Source organism: Ruditapes philippinarum, unplaced genomic scaffold (genome assembly GCF_026571515.1).
Source record: "Ruditapes philippinarum isolate M1 unplaced genomic scaffold, ASM2657151v2 ctg4709_1_1_1_1, whole genome shotgun sequence".
Taxonomy (NCBI): domain Eukaryota; kingdom Metazoa; phylum Mollusca; class Bivalvia; order Venerida; family Veneridae; genus Ruditapes; species Ruditapes philippinarum.
This window is the reverse complement of record NW_026867252.1, coordinates 6,199-33,314: the sequence shown is the minus strand read 5'-3', so window position 1 is coordinate 33,314 and position 27,116 is coordinate 6,199. Positions and strand designations below refer to the sequence as shown.

The 27,116-nt window shown below is 31.5% G+C and overlaps 1 protein-coding gene across 2 annotated transcripts; it reads right to left on the bottom strand.

Moving 5' to 3' along the window:
* Window positions 1-26,566, bottom strand: LOC132735420 (uncharacterized). 2 transcript variants are annotated; one of them, XM_060722362.1, is made up of 32 exons: window positions 26,338-26,566; window positions 25,450-25,596; window positions 23,431-23,625; window positions 22,458-22,655; window positions 21,939-22,172; window positions 21,035-21,247; window positions 20,527-20,670; window positions 19,326-19,463; window positions 17,942-18,076; window positions 17,448-17,585; window positions 16,874-17,011; window positions 15,518-15,655; window positions 14,711-14,848; window positions 12,696-12,833; window positions 11,841-11,955; window positions 11,451-11,503; window positions 9,828-10,024; window positions 9,299-9,386; window positions 8,971-9,047; window positions 8,655-8,691; window positions 7,989-8,086; window positions 5,591-5,710; window positions 5,065-5,219; window positions 4,477-4,612; window positions 4,044-4,178; window positions 3,079-3,220; window positions 2,761-2,831; window positions 2,241-2,369; window positions 1,918-2,043; window positions 1,208-1,356; window positions 728-863; window positions 1-321 (listed from the first exon to the last, which is right to left on the bottom strand). In XM_060722362.1, exons 1-32 carry the CDS (start codon window positions 26,399-26,401, stop codon window positions 247-249), a joined length of 4,197 nt encoding a protein of 1,398 aa, XP_060578345.1. In that variant the 5' UTR covers window positions 26,402-26,566; the 3' UTR covers window positions 1-246. The 2 variants fall into 2 exon arrangements, with proteins under 2 accessions (XP_060578345.1, XP_060578346.1); XM_060722363.1 differs by lacking the exon at window positions 14,711-14,848.
* Between the last annotated feature and the right edge of the window lie 550 nt (window positions 26,567-27,116).

Below are 27,116 nucleotides of genomic sequence, written 5' to 3'. Positions count from 1 at the left end.
AAAGTTGGAAAAATAAAGATTTATTTAGAACATAGGTAAGCATTTCTTTATTAAATGTAAAAATAAGTTGGATATTAGTATCTAATGACGAATTCATCTATTATATATATAATGTATCACAATAATATTGAACATAGATGGTTGTAAAATTTTGATTTTCTTTGCGACTATATTAAAAGACTCCTTGTCATATGTGACTATTTTATTAAGGTCCCTTGGAAAGTCACATAAACGGTCCTATAACGTTCATAACATATTTGCATATACATTGTCACTCTCAAGGTAATCCTTAGCGGTCCTGTAACAAAATTTATACTGATCCTGAAAATAAATGATAGGAAATAAATCAGATCTTTTCGTTCTATTTTGTCTAGAATAAATATGCCTCAAACCTTCACTTACAATCTTATTCGTCTTGTTTTTTAGACATTTTAATATACTTGGGATATAAAATCTTATGTAAAATAACATGTTAAATATCAATTAATAAGCATGAATATTAAATAAAACAGTGACTTTCAATAAAAGACAGCTACTTGCACAATATGCACAATTTATGTTCTGATTTTCTCTGAAATTAATGAGTAAATAATGTGTATGTATACCTAAAAATATACACTTTTAAATTTCAATATGTTAGAAACGCGGCGTTAGTTACAGTTGACGTATGCTATAAGAAAACATTCCTCACATAATATAAAGATATGTTATTATCTTGAACACTTACAAAGCTGTCGATTATTTGTTGCCTACTCTGCCTGACCATTCTGACAGTTTCAGCAATAGCAACCTCGCCATCTGCTTTCATTCTTTCAAACAGAGCTATCAGAACGCAAATAACACCACTTTTCCTAGCACCGTCACTTAAAAAAATGTTTTCCACTGTATAATGTTTTATCGCATTCATTTCTTTCCATACAAAACAACAACAAAAAACAACAACAAAAAAACAGAAATGGCCATGCGATTTAAGAAAAATTATCAATGAATACACTATTGATATAATGAACATATAATTTGATAGAAGTCTCCTTGAATAGCATATCATAAACATCTTGTCAACAAAAGAAAATTTAGATTATTATAAGTAAGAAATTAATCAACAGCTTGAGGTGACTCAAATGTTTTTTTTAAAGCACTGTTAACAAAACAACAGTGTTAAAAGCTACAGGAACCGATTACTATTTCATATATTTCATTCACTTACTTGCATTGGATGGTAATAAGATTTGTTGTGTCCGTAATAACATTTTGCATATCAGTGATCATGCTAAGAACGGCTTCTGTGTCTTTCGGCGTTGCAGTATCCCCAGACCAAGCTTTAAAATGAAACTGTTTCACAATTTTGTGCTCGGTCTGAAACATTATTCAGGTTACGTAATTTACAAACATAATTATCATTTATAAGAAAAGAGAACAGAACAATTATTTCACTTGTAACAAGATGTACATCGTGTACAATAAGTAACATATTTACAAAACATAAATATTATCACAAAGGTAGGTCTATTTTGAACATTCATAGACATGTTATATTAATCATTGAATTATTAAAAGGATGGATAAATATAATCAAACATTATTCACAAGTTCAATTCTAAATTTACAAAATTTACAAAGCAAAATAAGTCTATCTTATTTTATAAGTCTATAATATAACAATTTATTATGAATTGATTCATGTTTTGTCTAATATTTTGTTTGGTTTATTTTATGGCGCCCCAACACATCTACTAACATCCACATAAGAAATTATAAATGTTTATATGATTGGATTATTACAACATTGGTATCATTTGAAAAGCAATATGTTGTAGGAAAAAAAGTATTCCGATGACCGGGTTATAAATCTACGAATTCATGTTATCCTAATTGTGTGATGACTGAACTACTGTTTTTTCTTTAGTTTGACTATACCTGTCCAGATAACCAATAACGAATCGTTCTGAGCAGGTATGTAGATTTCCTCTCTTCTTTTACAAGCTCAGATTTAAATGGACCAATTTGTAAAACGTCATTCCGTGACGGCCAATATTCAAATTCCTATAACATACAAAAGAAGAAGAAAGATAATGTCACAAATGTTCAGTATGTAGGGACATCTCTATTTCAAAAATAGTGAAATAGTGCATATGAAAAACTGAGATAAAATGATACCAAATCGAAAAATATTTGCATACAAGACAATAGTTCTTTAAATATAAATGTTATTCTATGTATACACATGTACTTTTCCTTACACGCTCTATTTTTTCTTCCAGTAACAGGATTGTTTGGACATCGAACTCCCAAAGCATTCTTATGAAGTCAACAACCGTGTCTTCTAAAGGCACCTGTGTCAATATCATGCGATCCCTCTGTCGGAATGTCTGCACAAATATTAAATTAAAAAAAAATCGAGATTTTTTCAAACGGCTTTGCAACGTGTAATGAGAAAAATGAATACAAACGAAATGCTAAGTGCTTGAAATTACGTTAGTTATGCAAACGTTACTTACCTTTTTCAACACGTGTTAGAGAACCATTATTGGCTAAATTTATATATAAAGGTTTAAAACTGGCGTAGGTTATTTCATATACATAATGTAGATTTTATACACTTTATATATACAAATAGATAAATACAGAGTCCCTAAAGAAAGCCCAACACGGCAAAATGTGTTCATACGGCGGTTATCATGGAACCTTCAATGTGACACTTCCGTGCCATTCCATGAAAAGCGGCGTAAGTCACGTAAAAACTAATGGGTTTGGACTTACTTTTACAAATACAGCATTAATGAAATCATTCCGGCCATCAACATTGCTCAACCTTGGTCGATTTATATCCACTGAAACAAAGGAGATAAGATATCTATAATATTTGACACATTTTCAATACCTAAAAAGAAAAAAATATGCCAAAAAGATACCAACAGATTCTTGAATTCATTATAGAGTGTAAATTTTCTATCCTGATTTTACAATTAAATATCAATTCAGGTCAATGTTGCAATCCCTTTATTACTTTATCGGCACAATTTCAAAATTAGTTTTTTGTATAATTATACAAAGAACAAATAGTCATTAAATTTATACGGGGATATATCTCAGGATTTCTAGATTTGTGTATATTTTCTGTAAGATGCGCGTCCGCCATTTGCCTCTTCGAGAGATTGCTGTAAACAATGTCCTCTTCCGATTCGGCTGCTTGTTCCTTTTGCGTTGATTCTTCGATTTTCTGACCATATATAAAACTTGATAATTAGAGCATATAAATGAATATATAATCTATAATCTCGTTACATCGAAACATTAATTGATCGTCTTTTCTTTATAACTGTTTAACAATAAAATCACATTTTCCGGTCGATGCCTTTCGAAAAAAATGAAATAGTTAATGTTATATCTAAAATATTTAATAAATAAAGACAATGTTGAATGTTGAACAGTCTATTTTTAAATAATTTTTTATATATTTTGGTTTCTTTCTTCTATTGTTTAAAAGGCTAATCTTTTTGGAAATTATATTAAGATCAAAGGTAAAACAATTACATCATCATCTAATTAAATCATGTATTCTAGACCACGTTTGATCGCATAAAGCGTTATTCATTTTGCATAAAGAGTCGTTTACTTCTTATCACTGTGTCTATAATCATCTGTTTGCTTGATGTTTCTATCGCAATGTTGTTTTGTTCATCTTGTTTCAGAAAGTAAGTGACATGTATTCAAATTAAATTTTTTGTTGACAAACACAAAAAACCCAACAACAAAAAGCAACAAAACAAAAAGAAACTTAAAATAGAAAACCTTATTAAAGTTCTTTCAATTCAGTTAGCTCTTTATATAAGTGTTTTATACACAATTACTTTTACTGCTGCCTAAATACTTAATATTCCAACGGATCTTCTTAGATGATTTTATTAGATTGAGATGAATTATAATTTAGCCCCTTTTGAGTTCTGTCTTTGCTTATGTTATATTAATTGTAAACGGTAACCGACACATCTTATTCCAGTATCAATTGATAATTAAAACGACAGTAAACCTTTTATATTTACCTTGTATTCTTGTAGTAAATTATCTTCTGACAAGAGTACAGAGTAACACGTTTCAATAAATTCGTCTGTACTATAAACGATTCCAATTGGATCAAGAATCTCAGAAACTACTTCATGGAGGTACATATACTGCGCCTACCAACAACATGAAGTCAGTATAAAAATAAAATGTTGGCAAAAAAAAAGAAGAAAAAAGAATATGAAATGTTAATGTTCATTTTAAGTTAATGGCAAAGTTACATTGACATAGTTTGTGATATTGCATTATCTGTATTGAAATAAGAACTTTCTAGAAATTGTAAAATACAAAGAAGGTTTTTGTTTAACAATAATGTTAAGAATGTAAAATCTTCGGAATTTTAGAAGAACAGGACGATTTCTAAAGAGTTGTATTATCTCCATATTTATTCCTTGTGTTAGTTTTGAACCATACCGTTGTTTGTACCATGTTTAAACGCTGTTCACGTAGCTTTCTTACAGAAGCACAAATATCAACATGCCCTTTACTCAATCCTTGATCATACAAATAGTCTACGGCAATAAATGTCCCTGTCCTTCCAACTCCAGCACTTGATGGCATAAAAATAATATAACAAACAAACCTTATCCATTTTTATTTATGTAACATGCAAAATTTTATTATTCTTCAAATCACCGACCAGTATTTTCTAAAAACAATACACAGACCAGGACAATATAAATCAAATATTGAAAATAATGTAAACAATTTATTTCTTCCAAAGAAGAAATATCTTAATATAAATATTAGTATTATATTCTCAATTTAAACATGGACTGTATCTCAAGAGAATTATATCACCACTGTACAACTAGTACAAATAAGCCAAGTCTGCGACAAATTTTGTCTTATTTCCTTTTTTGGGTTCCGCTTGTATCAATCGATTCTCTATTAAAATAAATACACTTTATATGACTACATGTTGGTATGTAAATCTGTACGTGTTAATAGGTTAAGCGCCAATTATGAATTTCTATGTAAAATAAGAACAAAAGTACATACCTGCAATGTACAAGCAAAGGTGCTTTGATATTACCGTAACTCTTTTTGACTGCACCCCAGAACTGAGCAAGCGATAAAGCCGAATCCGGAACATCTTTGTCAGGCCAGCCTGTGAAATGGTACTGTAACACTGTCCGTCGTTCCATTGTACCTGACTGATACAAAGTAGTTGATAGTGACGTTTTTCTAACTTGCATGAACACTTTTTGTTAATAGCATGCCGGGTTTGTTTTAACGTAGAAAGCACGTAAATGCATTTGAGAAGACGAGTTGATGAATTATTGTTTGAACCTTCCTAACGCGTTTGTTTATGCAGCATCAAAATGGTCAGAAATGGAATTAAAGTATTGGAAATAATGACCCTTATAGGCAAACAATAACACAGTATTGTACAATTAAATACGGGACAGCCACACATTTACCACCGGCTTTAGTGAATATAAGAGGATGCATTCTTATTCTCTAATTTTAAAGTAAATATGTTTAAAAATAGGAAAAGAAGTAAAAATACGTTATGAATAATTACATTGTAGCAATTAAATATCCTTATATCAAAATCTGAATATGTTTCAACTGCCGAAGCATGTACAGATATATCGCCATAAACTTTAGATCCTTCGTCCGGCCAATACTGTATGCACTTTATCTACAAATGTAATAGAAAAAAATATGCATTTTACAAATCTATGCGTGTTAGATTATTTATCAAGTTATAACATTATTGAAATAAGTAATAAAAAGAGCATCCAAATACGAGGCTGATCTGATTTGTACGAGGGGCGTAGCCTGCGAGTATCAATCAAATTGCCTCATGTTTGGATGTTCTTTCTCTTAAATATCATAGGCAGTAATAAAAACACATTCCTTGTTGTCACAATATAAAACCCCAGAAACAAGAAACATGGCAATGCCATGAAACCAGGTTTTCAATTATCACCATTGTAGATAAATATGTTGTATTTGAAATACAAATACAAGCAACAAACAATGTAACTATGTGCAATGTAAAACATGAATAATGTAGGAGGAATTGCCACTGAAGAAGTGTTCACTATAATATTATGTATAAGGAAAAAAACAAAGGGCCATAATTAGGTCAAAAACTATCCAATCACAAAACCCCGACAATATGTGCCAGGGTGCTTGATGACAAAGCTTCTGTGAAAGTTTGAACAAAATCCGTTGAGAAATGTAGGACGAGTTCAGCACAGAAGAATTTGTTCACTATAATTATATTGATAATTCTGTATAATGAAAAACAAGTTACAAAGTAGACATGAAATAATATATCATATCTTTTTTTAAATTACCTCCAAAGATGATATGACCTTTGACTGCCAAATCAAGTTAAAATCATGTAAACAGGATTTTCAATGTTAATGTCACTGTGACCTTGACCTTGGAGCCAGCCATGCGGAACATGCGTTCTGCACGTCATCTTGATGTGGTAAACATTTGTCTGAAGTTTCATCAAAATTCTTCAAAGGGTTGAAGAGTTACAGAGCGGACAGGATTTTCAATGTTAATGTCACTGTGACCTTGACCTTGGAGCCAGCCATGCGGAACATGCGTTCTGCACGTCATCTTGATGTGGTAAACATTTGTCTGAAGTTTCATCAAAATTCTTCAAAGGGTTGAAGAGTTACAGAGCGGACAGGATTTTCAATGTTAATGTCACTGTGACCTTGACCTTGGAGCCAGCCATGCGGAACATGCGTTCTGCACGTCATCTTGATGTGGTAAACATTTGTCTGAAGTTTCATCAAAATTCTTCAAAGGGTTGAAGAGTTACAGAGCGGACACAATTTCGTTTGACAAATCAAGTTAAAATCATGTAAACAGGATTTTCAATGTTAATGTCACTGTGACCTTGACCTTGGAGCCAGCCATGCGGAACATGCGTTCTGCACGTCATCTTGATGTGGTAAACATTTGTCTGAAGTTTCATCAAAATTCTTCAAAGGGTTGAAGAGTTACAGAGCGGACAGGATTTTCAATGTTAATGTCACTGTGACCTTGACCTTGGAGCCAGCCATGCGGAACATGCGTTCTGCACGTCATCTTGATGTGGTAAACATTTGTCTGAAGTTTCATCAAAATTCTTCAAAGGGTTGAAGAGTTACAGAGCGGACACAATTTCGTTTGACGCCCGCCCGCCCATCCGCCCATCCGCCCATCCGCCCAGCCGCCCATCCGCCCATCCGCCCATCCGCCCGCCATACCCCAATCTAATAACCAGGATTTTCAAAATTGAAAACCTGGTTAAAAAGTAACCAATGAATGTGCATCTGAATATGATATTTTATTTCTATCACTTCCTCTGTCGTAACAATATGTAAACGCGAGACAAAATGAACCAATCAATGGACATGCTCTAGAGTGCGGGTAACTAATACCTGCTCTCGAGTTAACGCACTCTCTGACACATTTTCAACAGAAACTATGACGCAAAGGTCATTTATACAACTTTTTCTGAAAATTAATCTTGTTGTTTTCAGGATGTCAAGAAACATTTAAAGATCCTGTATGTTATAATTGAGGTTGTATACCACACTCAAGTAAAATTATTATATATGTATATAATTATGCTTATAAAACAATTTTCAAACATCAAAAAATATGTAAAATATGTACTGCAAATATTTGTACATATTATGTGCTATCATTAAAGTATATGCATTCATTTTTTATTGAAAAAGTTGACTCAGACTTTATAGAAAATATTGTTTATTACCTCACTTTATTTACATAAAATGTTAAATTGGGTAATATATTTATAAATAATGCTTTTTGGAACTTACAAACTTGATAAATCTTAATTGAGCATCATATTTATGATATAAAACCATAAAAATTGTGTTACAGGATCTTAAAAGGAAGTTAGAATATACGAACGCGATAACCGATTAAATCAATATCTTTACTTGGCCTAATTCGGAGCATCTTGTCAGCATGACTATAATTTTAATTTCATGTGACCACACCATTCTCCAAATGTCATCTACAGTTCCCTCTAAAGCTCCTGTTAAAAGGACAAAAAAGAAAGAAAATAAAAGTATATTTTAGTAGAAAGTTGCAATACTTTGCCTATGATGCATTTCATGGTATTTGTGAGATTTTACATGACTCCTTTCACTGCGAGTTCTTATCCGGCAAGAAACGTTTGATTCTTTCATTAAAAGAATCTGTCAACCTAGTTTTTTTTTATAGATCGTAGGTTGTACAAAGCTACCAGCGTATTCCGGAAAAGACATACACAGATATATTATTCAAGTATTGCTCAGTCTGTAAAGCTTGAACATCGCGATATGATCTTCACGGTGTCGGTATAGATTTAACCAAAACTGATAGGTCTTAATTAAAAATTGGCAATTGAAAACTCGTGTTGCAGTTGACGGATGTTGTACTTTCTGTATCTCTAATAAACAGACTCTGATGGAGTCTTGAATTTCCATGTTATTTGTTGTTTCTATTGCCTTTGACGTATGTCCCCTTTGTCAGATTGTTATATAACTAATTAAATTATTTTTCTGCAACTGATCATGTAGAACTTCAAACACAGAAAATATGGCTACATACAAGCAGCTTACCTTGTGCGGCAATATATTTCTTTGGAGTTTTATATCCCTGTATAGAAAGGAAAACAGAAAAATATACAACTTGATGAAAATCTCTATATTAAATGTATTACTTCGGAATCCTTTAATTTTAAATTATAGTTAGAAAAGAAAATGTTATTAAAGCTGCATATACAGCAACAATCAGTATTTATCAAATTATTGATGGTGTGTCAAACAATAATGCTACATTGATAACATAATTATTAAATAATAAAAGATATTCATTAAAATATATGATCAAAGGTATGCATTTTTTAAGGATAAGCAAGGTAAGAAGTCAACTGACGTCTATGTAACTGGCATTAATGTAGGTTGACGCATTATCGCCAGGAATCTCAGGCAAAATAACCCTGTTTGCATTGTCTGAAAACAAAAGAAAAGACGTTATATACATCATATTTTTCATGCTATTTATATCAATTGGCTTGCTCAACAACAAAGAAGTGACTTAAAACTTATTATGGATAAAATTATGCTTCACTTAAAGTAACATTTAAGAATATCACTTGTTCGACTTGAAAAAATGTGAATATTAACAAAACTTGGACTTTGGAAAACGTACACTAATTACGATTAATATACATGTATATGGTTAAAAAATGTGTAATTCGTACATGGATACATATCCTTGTATCTGTTCTTTGATTTGTACTGCTTGCTCCTGGCTTCTGAGACATCAAATTGTAAACCATATGGAAGCGTCTGAATTAGAACTAATCTTTTCTTAATACTATTCAATTACACAACTTTACTATAAAATCATTATGATAGGAAAAAACAAAAACCCCTAAAATTTTCCAAAACTGAAAAATTAAAAAGTGTTGCAGGGCTCGATTTTATTGGGTCAGATCATGGACCATAGACAGTATTGGTAAAAGCAAGTTGCCTTTAACGCCATTCTTTCCCCTAAGAATCTATTCATCTGATCGACACAACAAAACTACTAAACACGTATACTTAATTACATTTGTAATATTAACATTCATATAAAGTCATCAATGTGTTTTAATTTTATTAATTTTAAAATGTAAATAAAAAGAAATTGAGATAAGATCAGACAATATGTAAACAACTGGCTGTCAGTAGAAGAAACAATATTTGAAAAGCAGACATAAATTGCTTCCTTCCTTCTTGTATGATTACCTGAAATTCTGCATATAAAGACGAAGGATTATTCTTAGCTGACTGACAAACATTCCGTAACTGTGATATCTGAATGGGCTTTGGTCCACTAGAATCATTCGAATAAACAGGTTCCATAGTTCCATTTGTGACAATTTCCTGTGTCGGAGTATCAATTTCGACCGTGCCACTTTTCGAACTGTCCCTACTCCATAATGCTTTTTAAAAGATGGAATTAAAATAAGTCACAATTTTGTATGAGAATGTACCAATTTAAATAAAGTTTCATCACAAATTTTTACATAACAGTTTAAGCCTATTATAGCATTCGGCACGATATGACCAGTTGTGTGTTGAGGTGCCGTAAAAATCCAAACAAACAAATCATCACACAAATTATAAAATTATATAAATTGAATGAAATTCGTGTAAATTTGTACATGTACAAAAGATGGGAGTTGTCATTTTTCTTCCAAAGATATCGTTTGTTGTTACCGTCTTTTACGGTTTTTCCGTTAAAAAAAATAGTTTGTAATTTATTCAATGTATGAGCGGAAAAACAGTACTGAATTAAATGTGTTTAATTAAATGTTAACAAATGTTACAAACAACTAATAAAATATATGATACTTTATGATTTTCTATTAGAGTAGCAACGATAAGACAGACAGACAGACAGACAGATAATTTATTTAAGTCTCACTTTTGTACATATATAACATATTAAATACAATAAAATAGATAAAATGCAAGTAATGTACAAAACCACTCTAAAAGAGTTATGAGAGACTAAGAGATAATATTGCATATCACATTACCATATAAAATAAACATATTTTCATTCTTGGAAATTAAAAGAAACCTTAAACGACTCGTATAAACATTAAATTAAGACATTATTAATAAAATACTTATTTAACATGTCAAACCGTGAAAATAGATATATACATATTAAAACTTATAAACTCATTTTTAAAATATTAAGCAAATATCACATGCAATTGTACAACTTTTTACGTCTTTCTTGTAAAATATTAGGGCAGGCTCTGGCCGTATATTTAACAATATCGGCATTTGACAATAGATAGACAAACTGTTCTGACTCACTATACAATGGAAAATCTTGATTCTGATCAGTGACTTTTCTATATAACTCTTGTCTAATTGTGTCATATAAAGAACAATGGATTCATACATGAATCTCATCTTCAATACATGTGTTTCAGTGAAAACATAGTCTTTGATCAATTGGTAAGCTATTATAGCGACCAGTCTCTATTTTGAGAGGGGCTACCCCAGTTCTAAATTTCGCCAAAGCACTTCTGTGACTTCTTGATAAAATTTCACTTTTAATATATGTTTCTGTTTTATATTCACTCTTAAATGTTCTGTAGTGTCTTAATTTATTACCTCTATTTTTGCCACTAACTCCCGTATCTGAGTTTATACATCTTTGCCAGTTAGCTTTAAATTCATTAAACAAAAACGATTGTATTTCGTTATTAATTTGTTTTCTTGTTGGATATGTATGTTTTTGTGAACTGTTTTGCTTTAACAATGTTATTATACGACTACACTTTTAGACAAACTATAAAACGAAATGATGTACACAATTAACATGATTAAAACGTTAAGCTGCATTACCGTGTGGATTGGATAATTCATTTTCAGCTTTTCTTCCTTTTTTTCCAGGTAGTCTTGGTCAAAATAAAAAACGGAATATAAGAGTATGTGAAATTTCGAATTGTGTTTTTACGAATATAATTAGTAATACTTGAATGTTTCTATAACATATCATGAAGACAATACTTGTGTTTCCTAGATTCATTCAATTAAACGTAATTTTATCATAGAATCAGATACAATATACACTGTCTTAGATTATTGAGACATTGCATAGTAATAACTTGATACTCAAAAGAAACATAAATAAATGTGCATATATATCCAAAAAAATCTTTGTAATGAAGAAAGGCAATTATAAACAACAAAGAAAACGTAATATCTGTAGAAAAGAAAAACGATAAGTCTCACCGATTCTGTTTTAGTCTTCGAAAAATCAAAATGGCTAAAACTATTGCTACTAAAACTGCTACACCCACAATAGAGCCAACAATTGTTGCTGTTGGAGACGTAGATGGTCCTGACACTGTCAGTCAATATAATAATTGTTGCTATTTTAGTACAGTTATTTTATGAAGAAATTGTTTAGTCTATTGTCGTCAAAAATATTACATGCACAGGACATCGTATATTTCATATACATATACAATCAAAGTAAGAGTATCAGAAAATTTCAAAAAGATTTTGAATAAAGACACCAATCAATCAATCAATCAATCAATCAATCAATATTTTTTAGCATTTAGCAATCAGAATAAATATACCTTCGGTCTTTCACAATTAAAAGAATATAGAATATGGCTAAATCAAAATAGTACATCTTATACATTAATAATTCATATTGTTGATAATAATAATTCAATTGATAGCCAAACACATAACACATAAACATCAAAATATAATGTACATAAATACACAATTAAACATTGTTTGTCTGTTCAAATTCATTTCGTTCAATAGCTTGTTTTCTTACTTTAAATGCTTCTTTAATATATGTTGCTAATTTTAATTATAACTATAATCATTAATGTAACAAATTTATTAAGTGAAGGCAAATATGTATAATTTTCTGTTTCTGATATGATTATATTTCAAACAAATTAATAAAAATGATATTCAGGTTCAGTCTGTTTCTCATTACAAAATAAACACACTCTGTTATTTCTCTCTATATTATTAAATCTATCCGTTTCAATTACAAGATTAAGCAAAGACAAACAAAATATAGTCAACTGCATTCTAGAAATATGTAAAGAAATAAGTCACCTTTAAGGATACACGTTTCGCCGTCATACCCTTGTAGACACCCTAAAGGACACGCCCCGGTTGTATGTATGCAGTAATTTGCCTGGCAATTACCACATTTGAATTTACAATCAAGTCCATATGTACCATTGCTACACTCTAAACGTTTGATAAGAAGGCACATGAAAACAAAAAGATAGGAAACAGAACTAGTAAAGGATAAGAGGTCATTTGTTTTTAGAAAAGAAAGAAGCGCAGGTTTAAGTTTAAACTTAGAACTCAAGATTTAGATTTTATAGACGCTTTAAATGAAATAAACATGGACTTCAAACTTGAAATTGAAGCAAAACACAGTGACATTTATATTCAATTTAAAACAAATATTTAGGTCTTAAAGGGAGACACAGGCAAAATTTTCATTTCTTCGTTTGAAATTTTCATTCAATAATCTGTAAATGTCCTCAAAATGAATACACTAGACAGTCACAGGAACAAAACTTTCCTCCTTATAAAGAATAAAATGGTGGTTTCCTAACTTGACTCACGTGTTGTTTCAATTATATCTACAGCATCTGTTATTGTCACTTCCAGGGTTTGTTCAAGTCACATGACTTGTTTTAGAATTACTCGGCGATTCAGACAGTGGCCAACTTTTGTTCAGCATATAAAGATATATTTACGCTTCAAACTCAAAATATATAGAATTTACACATAAATTCATGACGGGGTCTGCACAAATGTCACTTTAACGTGATTTGAGTATATAAGATAATTTTAAAATGTTTATCATCAATTTGCCTTAATATCCCTTTAAGAAATAGTATAATATAAAAACTCGTTGAACATTACAATTGGTTCCAGCTTCACATGTATACAAGGCAAATGTATATCAGTTATTTTATATTCTATAACTACCGTTATTGTAGCTACTTAGACTATTTATGTATTTTATAGCTCACTCCGCCCCTTCCTGTGCTTTAATATCCAAATATCATCGAAACGTTTCAAAGTTGTGCTCCACTTGTCTGGCTATTTTGACATTGTGCGCGATATCTGTTACGTAAAATCTTAAAGTGTAATTATTCAGAGGTCAATATGGCAGTTTTTCAATATGAAGAAATAAGCTTCGCCTAGTGGATTAGTCGATTTAGAACGCCATAAATGTTGCGGCATATCTTTTTGTAAACAAGCAAATTCTAGAAGATTCAATAAATGTCTGCAGAAAGGTTGGTTTTAGCAAAGTGTGGCTATTTTTCTGTGCATGTTATTTACCAGTTATTTGTAACAGATATTAGGAAGCAGACCTACGCTCAATGATTTTTCTGCTAAAAGGTAAACCTAATATACAGGCTGATGCCTATCATATTTCTGCCTTATGCATGTAAGGGGGCGGCATACAGTGTTTCAGTATATGAAAAGAGCCATCTGCGCACAATAAGATTAGTAAGGTTAGCAACGTTTCAATAATATTTTTTCAAATGTTTAGAAAATGAGTCCTGTTACTGTTTACATCAATGTTTATAAATGTTTATAAATTATCAGCTGAAGCACGAATGGTGTTTTCCCGCACCAAAGCTCAGTATATACAAAAAGACTATTTTTAAGAGTTAGACTCAAGACCGTCCGAATTTTTACAAACTGATATTACACATATGTCTGTGTTTACGAAGGGTTAAGCTATTCTACCTGTTCAGTAAAATTTAATCGTCCGTTTGCGTATTAGAAACATTTGGCTACATGTTAACACTGTCGCTCTTAATTTTTAAGGGCTGCCAAAATTCTATTTGGGCGTGGTATATGTTACAAGAAACGGATCGACGGAAAAGGGGCGGTGTGAACTATAAGCCGGTTATAGGTAACATGTTAGAATTATATACAAATTAAATGCAGCGGTCTCTAACGCTCCCTTGCACTTAACTTGTATATAATTCTGATATATAAACTATAACCTATACTTATAATCTGGAGCGTCAGTTATTTGTTTCATTGTGTCATTTGTGCGTACAGAAACCCTTAAATAAATGGCTTATTCTCACGTTCTTTGCAATGAGAGCCGTTCAATCCCGCTGAACAACCTGATTGACAGATCCCGTCATATCTATTGCAGTCAGACAGTTTGTAGCAGTTGCCACAGGTTTCACGACAATTTTGTCCATATTTACCGATATCACATTCTTTAAAAGATTAATAGATTATATATGAAACATCAAATTAAGAATGCGATATTTCCTCACCACCTCCAAGATAATTACATAGATTTTGACAATTACATATGTAAAAGTTATGGTAAAGATGTAAATCGTTAGTATTCATTATGAATTGTTACATTTACAATGGTATTAAAATATGAGAACACGGTTTAACATGGCAAGGCAACACTCACAGAACGTATTTCTACCATCCCAACAAGCCATACAAGCAGGACACTCAGAAGTCAACAAACAAATGAAAACGGGATAGGGCACGAGCGCGGGAAAGGAAGGGGTGCATGCTTTAAGTATTGATTCAGTTAGTATACCATCTTATAACAAATTCGTAAACATTGAGCGGAGAACATGTTATCTATTAAGTTTCATTGTGTTTAACATATTTATTTCTGACATACATATATATTTTTTTGTCAAATATGAAATATAATTGATTTAAACCCTTATATGTATACAACATAACGGTCAATTACATTTTGAGGAAGACTAAATGTCGAAAGCGTATATAACGTTTGTTTTCATTGAGTAAGTTGTAATATATCATAAATGTTCAAAAATATGTAGATGTTATATGACAGATCTTCTCTTTGGTTAAGAGATGAATAGAATTTTAATATCAATGGTAAAGTTACATACCATTTATGCATCTATCACCCTGCCATCCTGCCTCGCAGCCACGTATACAGAAACCGTTTGCATGGTTACAAACATCATTGTTTAAGCAATGCCCACATACTTCTGAACAGTTTGTACCATACGTTTTATTTCTGCATGCTGAAATAATGACACATTGTATAAGTGCTGTAAATACAAAGATAAACTGACATATATATACGGATGACTTTTACATATGATTTAAGCTTGAATGCTTTCATTCATTATTCCATGAAAACATAAATGGACAGTTCTTCTTTGAATTGACTTCATGTCAAAAATCTGATAAAATACAGTTTTTAATGATACAATTGCAGCAAACATTTTGGCGGTAAATATACATTGCCATTAACATAACAAACATGACATATGTAACTCATTCATCCATGATATAGATACATAGGGTTATTATTGGAGATATGTAGTCATTGTCGATTATGTAGGTCCTGGTAGAATATACAATAAAGTGTAGTTTCTAAAACTTTATCACTGAATGCCTTGCATTCCATTTTATTTAGTTCCGCCCATTCTTTTCCCGTTTAGGGCACACGCTTTCTATTACTTGTGGACCATACGCCGCATTTCATGGAAATTAATGGCACGGAAGTGTCACATTGAAGGTTGCGTGATTACCGCCGTATGAACACATTTGCGGATGTTTCTACATTCAAACTTTTACCAATTCATGTTTAAATGTTGAATTCTGCTTAAGCCGGTGCTAGGGGGTGTGGTCGTTGGTTTGCATTTGACAGGACCGTCCATGAACAGGCTCAATCAAACCGAGCCTACAACATTTTCAACCTTGTCGTTTTGGGCTTTCTTTGGGGATTCTTATTTTCTCTTTTTGATCAGTTTAATAGAATTCAAACATAACAGAAAAGATAAGAAAGTATCTTAAGTTTGATTGTAAATATCCTTTGAAAACACTTAGTATTAGACGTGCATCGAAACACGAGGCTATCTAATTTGTAGGAGGCGAAGCCCCCGTGTATAATCATATTGCCGAGTGTTTTGATGTTCTTTCTCTTTTGTATCATAGGCAAAAATGAAAACACGTTCCCTGTTGTCACAATATGAACCCCCCCCCCCAAAAAAAAAGTAACTAATGAACGAGCAACTGAATATCATATTTCTACCGCTATTCGTTTCCCCGTCGTCAAAATAAGTAGACCCCAGAAAAATATGAGCCGATCAATGGGCAAGCTCTGGAGTGCGGGTAACTAATACTTGCACTCCAGTCAACGCACTTTGCATCTATATGTATACGATTTAACTCTGGCACATTTTCAACAGATAGGTCCCCAAACTATGATACGATATACTTTTAAGAACTCATACCGTCTGTACATGTACTTCCTGTATAACCAGCATCACAGTTACCATGGCAATGACCAGTCATGTGATCACATGTGACGTGTCCTTTACAGTACCCACATCTTCCTGAGCAGTTACTCCCGTATGACCCTTCGTCACATTCTACACATTTATATTAATAACACGTATTTTAGAATTAGAAATTAAAAATATTCTCGACTTTCAACATTTTAGTTTATAATAAGATAAAGCATTATCTTAAAACATGACATTTATTATCCGACTAAGTAAGCTGTGCTTTTGAAGGGAAGTGAATGTTCAAAAATAAGAAATAAGGGTATTTTTGTCAATAAGCAAGTGTGAAATATTCACAATATTATTTTGTTTTACCACAGAATTCAACTGAAAAATTGTTTAAAAAAGTAGAATAAGTAAATGAATTGCTGATAAAATGCTGAGATGACAATTTCAGCCAACACATTTTTATAATAATAATAGATTAAAGGGAATTTGAACATTTTTTAACCTCTGAAAATTGTTTCTTAACAGTGATGAAAAAAGACACACACATACAAAATAACCAATATATCATGCATACTTTCGACACAAGTATCGCCTTTCCATCCATCTTCACATCCGTTGTCACATTTACCAGTAATGTACTCACATGTCTCATTGTTTATACAATTCCCACATTCTTGTAAACAGTTCATACCATACGTTCCATTACTACATTCTAAAACAAAAGATTCAGACCCTCAACCTATAACCACTTGCGCAAAATGGAACAGCATGTGAGACTATATTTGTTATTCATCACAATAATTTCTGTTATTTAGACCACCTCTTTTTTATCTTTGAATAATATCACAGACAAATGCCAAAAAAGAAAAACAATTTTCTTAGTATCAAATAAATGTAAAGAAATTAAACTTGTGAAAATCGTGCTGGTAGCATATTGTACAGTATAATAGTTATCGTTGTTCTAAAATTGCAATTATGGCCTATAAAAAATGGATTCTGTATATTTGGGTCAACAAGTTTTGAAAACTTGTAAATAAGCCTTCGAAAAGTAACAAAAGTGAAGCATACTTTCTGTACAATAATCCCCTGACCAGCCAGCCTGGCAACCTTCATCACAACTTCCGTTTACATGATTACACGACGAATTCAAGCAATAACCACATTCATGTGTACAATTTATACCATATGTTCCATTCCTACAGACTGAAGGCAGCAACGTACAATGTCAAATATATAATATAGTTACTTATATTACCTACATATTAACTACATTTTTCTAGAATGATATTATATATACAGATATCCAAATATACTTAACAAGTGTACATGTCCATAGCAAAATATTTAAACATGAAAATTATGTCTAATATTTATGGTATTTTCACGTGTAATATTTCAGAGAGAAACCATTTATGAATTAGAAATATTTTGTTTTGTTTTTAAGATAGTATGAAAACAAACATGTAAGTACATTCCCGTGTATATTTTATGCTTTTTAAAGAGTTAAGCTTAAAATTTAACAGTAAAGTTTTCAACCTTATTTCTAAAATTGTCCATTTTCCCCATACTTAATAAAAATAAAAACAAAACATATGTATATGTGTTTAAGAAATAATATATCCCAAACAGTGATTTTATCGCTCAATAACATCACTGTTTGGATTTCGGATGCGAGGAATTATATCACGAGGGCGTAGCCCGAGTGATATAATGATGCGCATCCGAACGACAAACAGTGATGTTATCAAGCGATAAAATCACTGATTTGGATATATTATTTCGATTCTAACACGACATCAACAAATAAATGTTGTCGTACTAGATAGTTAAGCAAAATTGCGCCTGATTTGTTTCCGTACTTATTTTCAGCGCATCGGATTTTAGTGGTTACGTCACGTGTATAATGATTACGTCACATGTCTAAATATAGAATGTCAAACTGTGCATCTGTTGCATAATAACATACACTTTCTGTTCTTCTATGTTCAATAGTGAAAAATGCGGGTCGTGTTAGAATATCTAATTAAGCATCATTGATAGTGTAGCCTTAATCAACCCACAGTTGAGGACCATCCAACGTATGTTCACTGTATACCTATCAAGTATGAAGGATATCGATTAATAAATTAAGGCTGGGTAAAAAAGGGATGTTGAAATTTATTTATTTCAAAACCGTGACCTTGACCCAAATGACCACAAACCTCAAACAAAAATACAAAATCGTCCAAAGAATCTATCTAATAAATATTAAAGATATCAGTCAGTCAATAAATGCAGGGTCTTTTGAAAAGTGAAGTAAAACGCGATTGAATTACAGATCGACAAATATATGAAACTGCAGAAGTAGAAAGCGGTGACATATTGTCCACATTTTATTTATTTTTTTTTTTTGGGGGGGGGGGGGTGGCGGCGTGGGCTGGGGTGGCGGTCGAAAGAAATAAATTAAATTTACCATCTATACAGAGGTCTCCGATATAGCCTGCTGAACAACCATCTGGACAATGACCACTGAAACGGTCACATATCATTCCTGAATCACAATATCCACAACTTTCTGCACAATTGATCCCATATGTTCCATTAACACATTCTAAAAATGTTACGGCAAGTAAAAATATTATCATTTCATAATATCAAACAATCAAATATATAGAACTGCGTTTTCAGATGCAAAATTACAGATTCCAAGCAGGTTTTTGTTCAATATGCATATATATAAGATGGCAGATAAAACAATAAATATATCTTACTCGATGGCAGATAAAACAATAAATATATCATTCTCGATAAATATCTTGAAAATACGATAAAAGTATGTTACCTCGAAGGTTTTGAAAATGTTGGTACTATATAGAATGTCTTTTGTCGGCAATGGAAAGTCTGCATTACAATAAATAATGGATTTAACTCAATACAGGACTAGAGCAGTACCTGAACCTCTAACCGCTTGCAGAAATCATGATAACAAAATAGACAAATTTGGTTTTATTCGCAAATTATTACAGTTTTTTTTTTAAATTCATTATCATGCATAAATCGGAGTAAACAGATGAGTTAGACCTTTTAAAGTTCATTCCGTTGGGTAAAAAGGCAAGATTTTAGCGTTTTATAATTCAAGCGCCTTGTCCGGTATATAACGGAATACGGTATTTAGTGTGGTGCTCAAATCCTTTTTATAGTGTCACTCATGAATATATATGTATATAGATTTTAGTATCATAATAATTAAATTAAACAAACTACGGAATAATTAAATATGGATGTTGTTGTAGTGTGAGATGCATAACTCGATATAACAAATCTATAACGACTAGATAATAAATTGTTTAAAACAAATTATTACTAGTCATCATGTAAATGTTTATACTATATCACGTATGTATACGTCTCTATTAATATTTGATTTTCAAAAAAAAAAATAATAAGAATATCAAAATCATACATTTCTATCATTTTTATCAATATCTAAAATAGTTATGGAAAATGTGCCAAATGTAGACCAATTCACTTTAAAGATATTCCTGTCTCAGTTTTTCTTCTTTTTTTTGTGGGGGGGGGGGGTTAGGGTTGGGTGGAAGGGGTGCATTCATTGAACGCCGCCTTTCCTTGTTCATTTTTAATATCATATTTTATTGAGCTTATTTAGACAGTACCTCTATTGCAGGTGCCGTTAATTCCAGTCCATCCGGAAAGACAACCATTTGGACAAATACCAGCAATTTTCATATTTCCGGTAATCTCTTCGTGACAAAAACACTGTAACGTGCAGTCCCATCCACAGCTATTAATAGGGCAATCTAGAACATAATATATATCTGCATATACCCTTTACGTAAGTACTTAACATGAAATGGAAAGTACATTATAGATTGTTTAAGATGTTTGCAATTAAACATTTTACAAATTATCAAAATTTATGCGTAATGTTAAAAAAACATAAACAAAAACACACTAATTAGGTGCAACAAGTAGTATATTTATAAATTTCATTTATATGTCTATAAAAACAGACGTTCTTCTTAATTTAAAACCACCCAATGGCTTTATCATTGTATTAGTTCTTTTAGCCTGCTATTCTGTACATGTATTAAGATACCAAACATAATTGGATAAAACAATTTATCTGGTCACACAGATTCAGTATATAGGAGTAAAGTATACCTGCAAAAACGAGAACTTCACAGATAGTGAGAATATCGCTATCCACTTCCCTTTTGATTTGAACAAACTGACCAATTTTTATTTCCTGTAGCATTGTCCTCATTGGTTGATAATCAGCAGCTGTAGAATCAGCTTGCGTATCTTGAAATATCATTTGTGTTATTGTTTCAGACAAATTACCAACTGATATGTTAAAACCTCTAAATTGTTCCTCTGAAAATGTACATTTTAAAAGTGAAATTATTGATGTACAAGGTGCCTGTTAACGCCTCAAGGGTTTCTTGTAAAAAGAAATACAAATGTTCTGTTGCTGACTTTATTATAATTCAAGATATTAATTTCATTTAACTAACACAAGACTTATTCTCTAGCAGCGCGTACGTTTCAAAAGTTCATGTTGTGGTATAGTATTTTGTTTTCCGCGGTTAAATTATTTATACAATTGACTGCAGATTGTGAACCAGGATAATTTCCTTTTGATGAATGGTGTCAGATATGCAACCATACAGTAATTCTGTGTTATAACTTGTTATAGGGACCATGGAAAGATAATAAACATAATTATTTTTCGATATATTCCGTTATTTTGACTGGTTTTTAATTGGTGGTCTATTTTTGTACCTCACTTTATTTCATTTTGGTTGGGTTGTTTTATTTTAATTTTTGTTATTATCTGCTTGTTGTTATATGACTGTTTGCTTGTGTTTCATTTCTGTATTTATCATTTATTTATTCATCTTAATATTTTATTTTATTTTGTGTTTCTTAGTTAAAGTTCTTTTGCAAAACTGAAATAAGAAACATATTCAATTGGTAAAGGTATGAAAAACATCTTAAATCATTATTTCATGTAAATATTACAATCAATCGCTGTACGAATCCAACAAAGCATTCTCAATTTTACCTTTATCACGTCTCCCATAAAAGTAGATGTCTTGAATTTCAAATATTTGTCCAAGATTGACTAGCCACCAGGGGTTTTCTTCAGTTGGTTGGGTTGCTGAACACGTTTCTCTTGTTGCCGGTTCAAAATTTCCAGAAAAGTTTGAAAGATTATGTCCATCTACACTTTTCGATGAATTAAACTGCTCATATGTTGAAATTTGATCAGTCTCTTTATTGAAAGAAGTAACTCTGCCTATGTCAAAGATAAAATCTATTGTTGGTATTGCTAAACTAAAGCATGCTTCAATTGTAATAGGGCCTGCTTAATATGACTTTCAAATCTCAAATTAGGCTATCGCAAATGTAAGGACTAGTGTAGTAAGGCATTTACTTTCAAGACATTTACTTACAACATTTACTGACAAAAATGGGGACAATATCGCTTATCATGTAAAAAGTTATCACCATTAATAAACCAAACTGCATTTTTTTACAATGAAATTATTCATCTATTATTCTATAATTAGCTCATCTTTACCTCCGTATATCTCAACCTCACAAATACGCAGTGAAACATCTTCAATGAAAAGTTTGACTCTGATATGTTTTGTTCTTACAGGCTGCTGACACATAATCTCCATTTCAGCTAAACCTTGTGAGTCAGGATGTTGATAACATATATTATTGTAGTCTGAATCATTAAGTCCTGTTTCAACAAGGAAGTTTGAATAAAATTCTGAAATACGATGGAGAAATGTTTAATATAACAATAGATTTAACAATAAAAAGTCAATTAAGCGTGTTTTCAAGATTCAATTGGGTTAAAACCCTAAAATTTACAATTTTGATTAGTGTAACAAACAAAAAAGTATGACAGTATATTAACTAAGTTTGGTTATGGAGAAGTTTCCATACTAGTACAAATATTTGAAAATTAAAACTATTGTTAATGGTTAAACCTATCAAAATCATTTATGAAAATATAGAAAAGGGTTGGTCAGTTGAAAGCATTGGAAACAATAGTATTGCATGGAGAATTGCATTTCCCGTTCCATAGAGTCTCTTCATGTTGAGATAATGAAATTTGAATCATCTCCCACACATAGGGATCAGCTATTTTGAATTCTCAGCACTAGAAGTGTCGGACTCAATAATCTCAAAGGAATCAGAAAAATATAACAATGCTAAGGTGAAGTATGGGGTAAATGTTTAACACTGTCAGGCAGCACATAACACTTTAAGACAGTATCAAAATAATTGAAAAAAAATCGGAATTCCTTAAGAACGCCCAAAGCCGAGTTCGACCTTTGTTCAAAGATGTCAAGAGTCCACATGCAATAGCTAAATGTATGATATTTTAAAGTTTTAACATATCCTAACAATATTTCATACACTACAAAAAGTGTTCGATACTTATTCTGAGACGACAGTTGGCTCTCTTTTTCAAAAGATAGCATCTAATTGTAGTGCTATACCTCTAGTATAAAAATCAATTTGTCATCATAACACACCTGAATCATCAATATGAATCTTAAGAACAAGTCCTTTAATGAGATATTCTCTGCTCCACTCAATTGCTAACCAATGTTGACCAGCAGTGCCGTTTCTAGTGGTATAAGAACACGTTTGATTGTTTCCGTCAAATGCCGCTGAAACGTTTGATCCATCAACGCTTTGTATATTTGACTTGTATATTGCAATGTTACCTGAAAATGACAAATAAACCGTTATTTTCGAGATATTAAACCCAACAACAATGAGCGTATTTGCATGAATTGATGTCTGTTTTTACATTTTAGTGGAATTTACAGGTTAAACGAAACTTGAAATATTTCACATTTCAAAAGATGTCAAACAAACAGATGTAGCATGATTCTTGAGTTAAAATGACTATATTAAGTATACTTATCAATAAAACTTATTTTCGATTTTATACTTCAAGATCATAATTTTTAATGACAATGGATTCATTGCCATAAAAGTTATATTGAACATGCCTGTCAGTAGAGCTGCTGCTGAACATGAAATTATGACATCAGGAATGAAGAGCCGAATGGCCAGAGATGACATGATGCTTTTGTAAACAGACACTGATTGCGCGTGCCTGTATTGTTTAATATACAATTTTACGCTGAAGGTAATTTATAAATCATATTCTATGAAAATATTTATTTTAATTTTGATTCGTAATAACATAATCACTGTCTACGAAGGTGTGTATGTATATAAGCCTGGTATATACCGCAAGAAACATGTAAATAATTTATCATTGCCCTTTATATATTTATATCATTTATAACTCTTTTGCAAGTTCTCCGAAAGAAATTTCTGTACCGAACTGATTTTAAATATAAGATTTAGATGGAAAAATAAGAGTTCTTTCCAAATTAATCCAGATAAAAATACAATAAGTTTTTAAGTTCTACATCAAGAATGTAGCAAATCAATGGCCGACTTGTTGAGTATAAATAAGTACATCATTTTGGCAAACAAACAAACAAACAAACAAAACTTTATTCGACCATAAATCATTATCAGTAATAAACTGTTGACTTATGATACAAGCCGGTCAAAACGGTTATAATTAACAATCGTAAATTCTGTCAACATTTAAAGCGTAAAATAAAGTCGTAATTGCAAAGGCGGCAGCTTTTGTGACCTTTTTTAGTCGCGCAGGCTTTTAAAAAGTAAAAAAGTAAAAAGATTGTATTAACGTTATATATATATATAGATAGATTGTATAAACGTTGACAGATTATAACGTCCCATATAAACGGTTGACTTTTTCAAGAGAAAAAGGTAAGAATTCTTCATAACCCGACAGTAGCCGTGAATATAACTATATAAACGATTAATACCCGATTATCCAATGAAAAGCGACGTTACAAAATGTGCAGCATTAAAAAAAGAATTCAGATTGTTGATATTATTGGAATAAAAATTATTATTACTTCCGTGCATTTTATTGGTGACTAAGTAATGGGCTGAACGTTTATAAGAAAAAGGTTAAATCACTTGTCTCAGTATTTCTTTTTCACATCCGGAGAACCTACAATTGAATAATATGATTTACAAAGTATACCGTTATATTTGCTATTTCCCACGAATACAAAACATCCGTATTCGGTTTATATACATTTCCGTTTATGGAAGAACATAAGCCATACACAGACGGAAGAATAAAACTCTCAAAATATTCCCCACCAGTGTGGTTTTTTTGGCCATCCACTAAGCACGTTTCGAATTTATAAAAAGGTCATAATTAATGCAATTCATCGGATATGCCGTTGATAAGTAGATTTGAATATATATTGAGGGGGTAGTCGTCACTATGAGGCTTTATAGGGAATGGGGTCTTGAGAAAGATTCCTCGATTGAATAAGATTTTATCACACTTCATGATTTGAATGAGTGTTAGAAAAAACTGGCTGTGTAGAAACATAAAAAAATGTGTTCGAAATATGACTTTCCTAAGAGGTCAAAGGTGCTTTAGAAATCACAATTGATACACGTGTAGCGATATCACTTACGGTACTGACATCCTGGACCCATCCACCCTGGTGCACAACCGTTTGAACAATATCCTGTTTGCTCGCTACATTGATCGTCATTTACACAGTGACACCTATACTGGCAATTCATAAACGTTGGTGAGCCAGGATGCACTGTATTACAATCTGTTAGTAGATTAAACAAATAAGGTGATTAATTTTATCAGTATATGTCTAATTGTAATGAAGATATCTTCCTGCTTGATGATCTGACTCCTTCTTTTGTCGCAAGTTAATTTTTTCCTTGATTGAAAACAATTGATAAATGAACAGCATGTGACAACATCAAATAGGTTCTAATAACTGAAAGTATTCATTTATCCGGAGTAAATGTCGTACAATTAACAATAAATAGCGTTAACAATTAAACCATATATTCATATTCAAAAGAGAAAGAGAAATCTAAACTTTGCAAATGTTCACTCACTATGGGTATTTAGTGTTTGAAATTATTTTTTGTCCAAAAGGATTGCAGTATTTCACATGAATCGTAACACATTTACTTTGGTAAATCGGCAAACTGTTAATCTGTCTAGTAAATCGACTGTTTGTAAAAATAATTTAAAACACTAAGCTATGCCGCGCCTGACCAATTTAATTTTGTAAATACATACTAATAAACTTTAACCTATACTTGTCACTTTAAATTGAAGACATTATAACTGTTATGTCTTTTCCAAATATTGTCATTTCCTAAAAAGAGAAGATGTTCAGAGATTTGTCTATTCGTTTAATGTTAAACTCAAGTATGCAACAGGGATCTCTTAACATCTCTTATAGACTTTGGTAGATAATTAACGATTGATATTATTCCTTGTGTCAGTTTAGTAACTCTCAAATGAAAACAAATAACAAACATTAACTTACCAGCGGCCTCACTATGCACGTATAAACAATAAAATAAAATCAAAAATAATACTTTTGTTTTCATTTTTGTTTCTTTTGTTAATCCGTGTTTTTTTTTTCTTTACAAATCAATCATCTCAAATATAAGACTATAGACGTTCTATATTACTCGACTGGCTAATGTATTCTTAAAGATCCCTGTTCATCAGTTTACTTATAAACACGTGACCAGGTTTGTTGAGAGCTTAAGTAAGCAAACGGTATCAGTGTAATAAATTATATGGTACGGTGTATTACTTTTACTTCCCTCTCTACATCTTAGTATAATTAACCCATGATAATAAAATATGCAGACCCACAGATAACTTGAGTAGTTACATTTGCTGTTCAGTATTATAGTTTAAAGGAGTTTCACTGAGGTTAAAAAGGCTAAAATTTAAAAGCCCCATAAAGTTTGAATTTAGTTCAAGTGATGCACATAAAATGGAATAAAATTAGCAAGGGTAAAAACGAAACAGGCTCAGAACTAAATTGAAAATCGATTGTTACAAATTTGATTGAAAAGCGTTGTTACGCTATTAATTTTCATTTAATTATGTTTTTATTTCTTTGTTGTTGTTGTTGGGGTTTTTTTGTTTGTTTTTTCTTTTTCTTTTTTTTGGTTGGTCATTTTGTACAATAAAAATAATCATTCTGAAAAACAAGAAAATATGCACGCACATCAGTTTCGATTCAGACATGAATCAAATAGTACACTCATCTCGGAAACATATTTTGAGTCATGTATTCTCAGTCTCTAA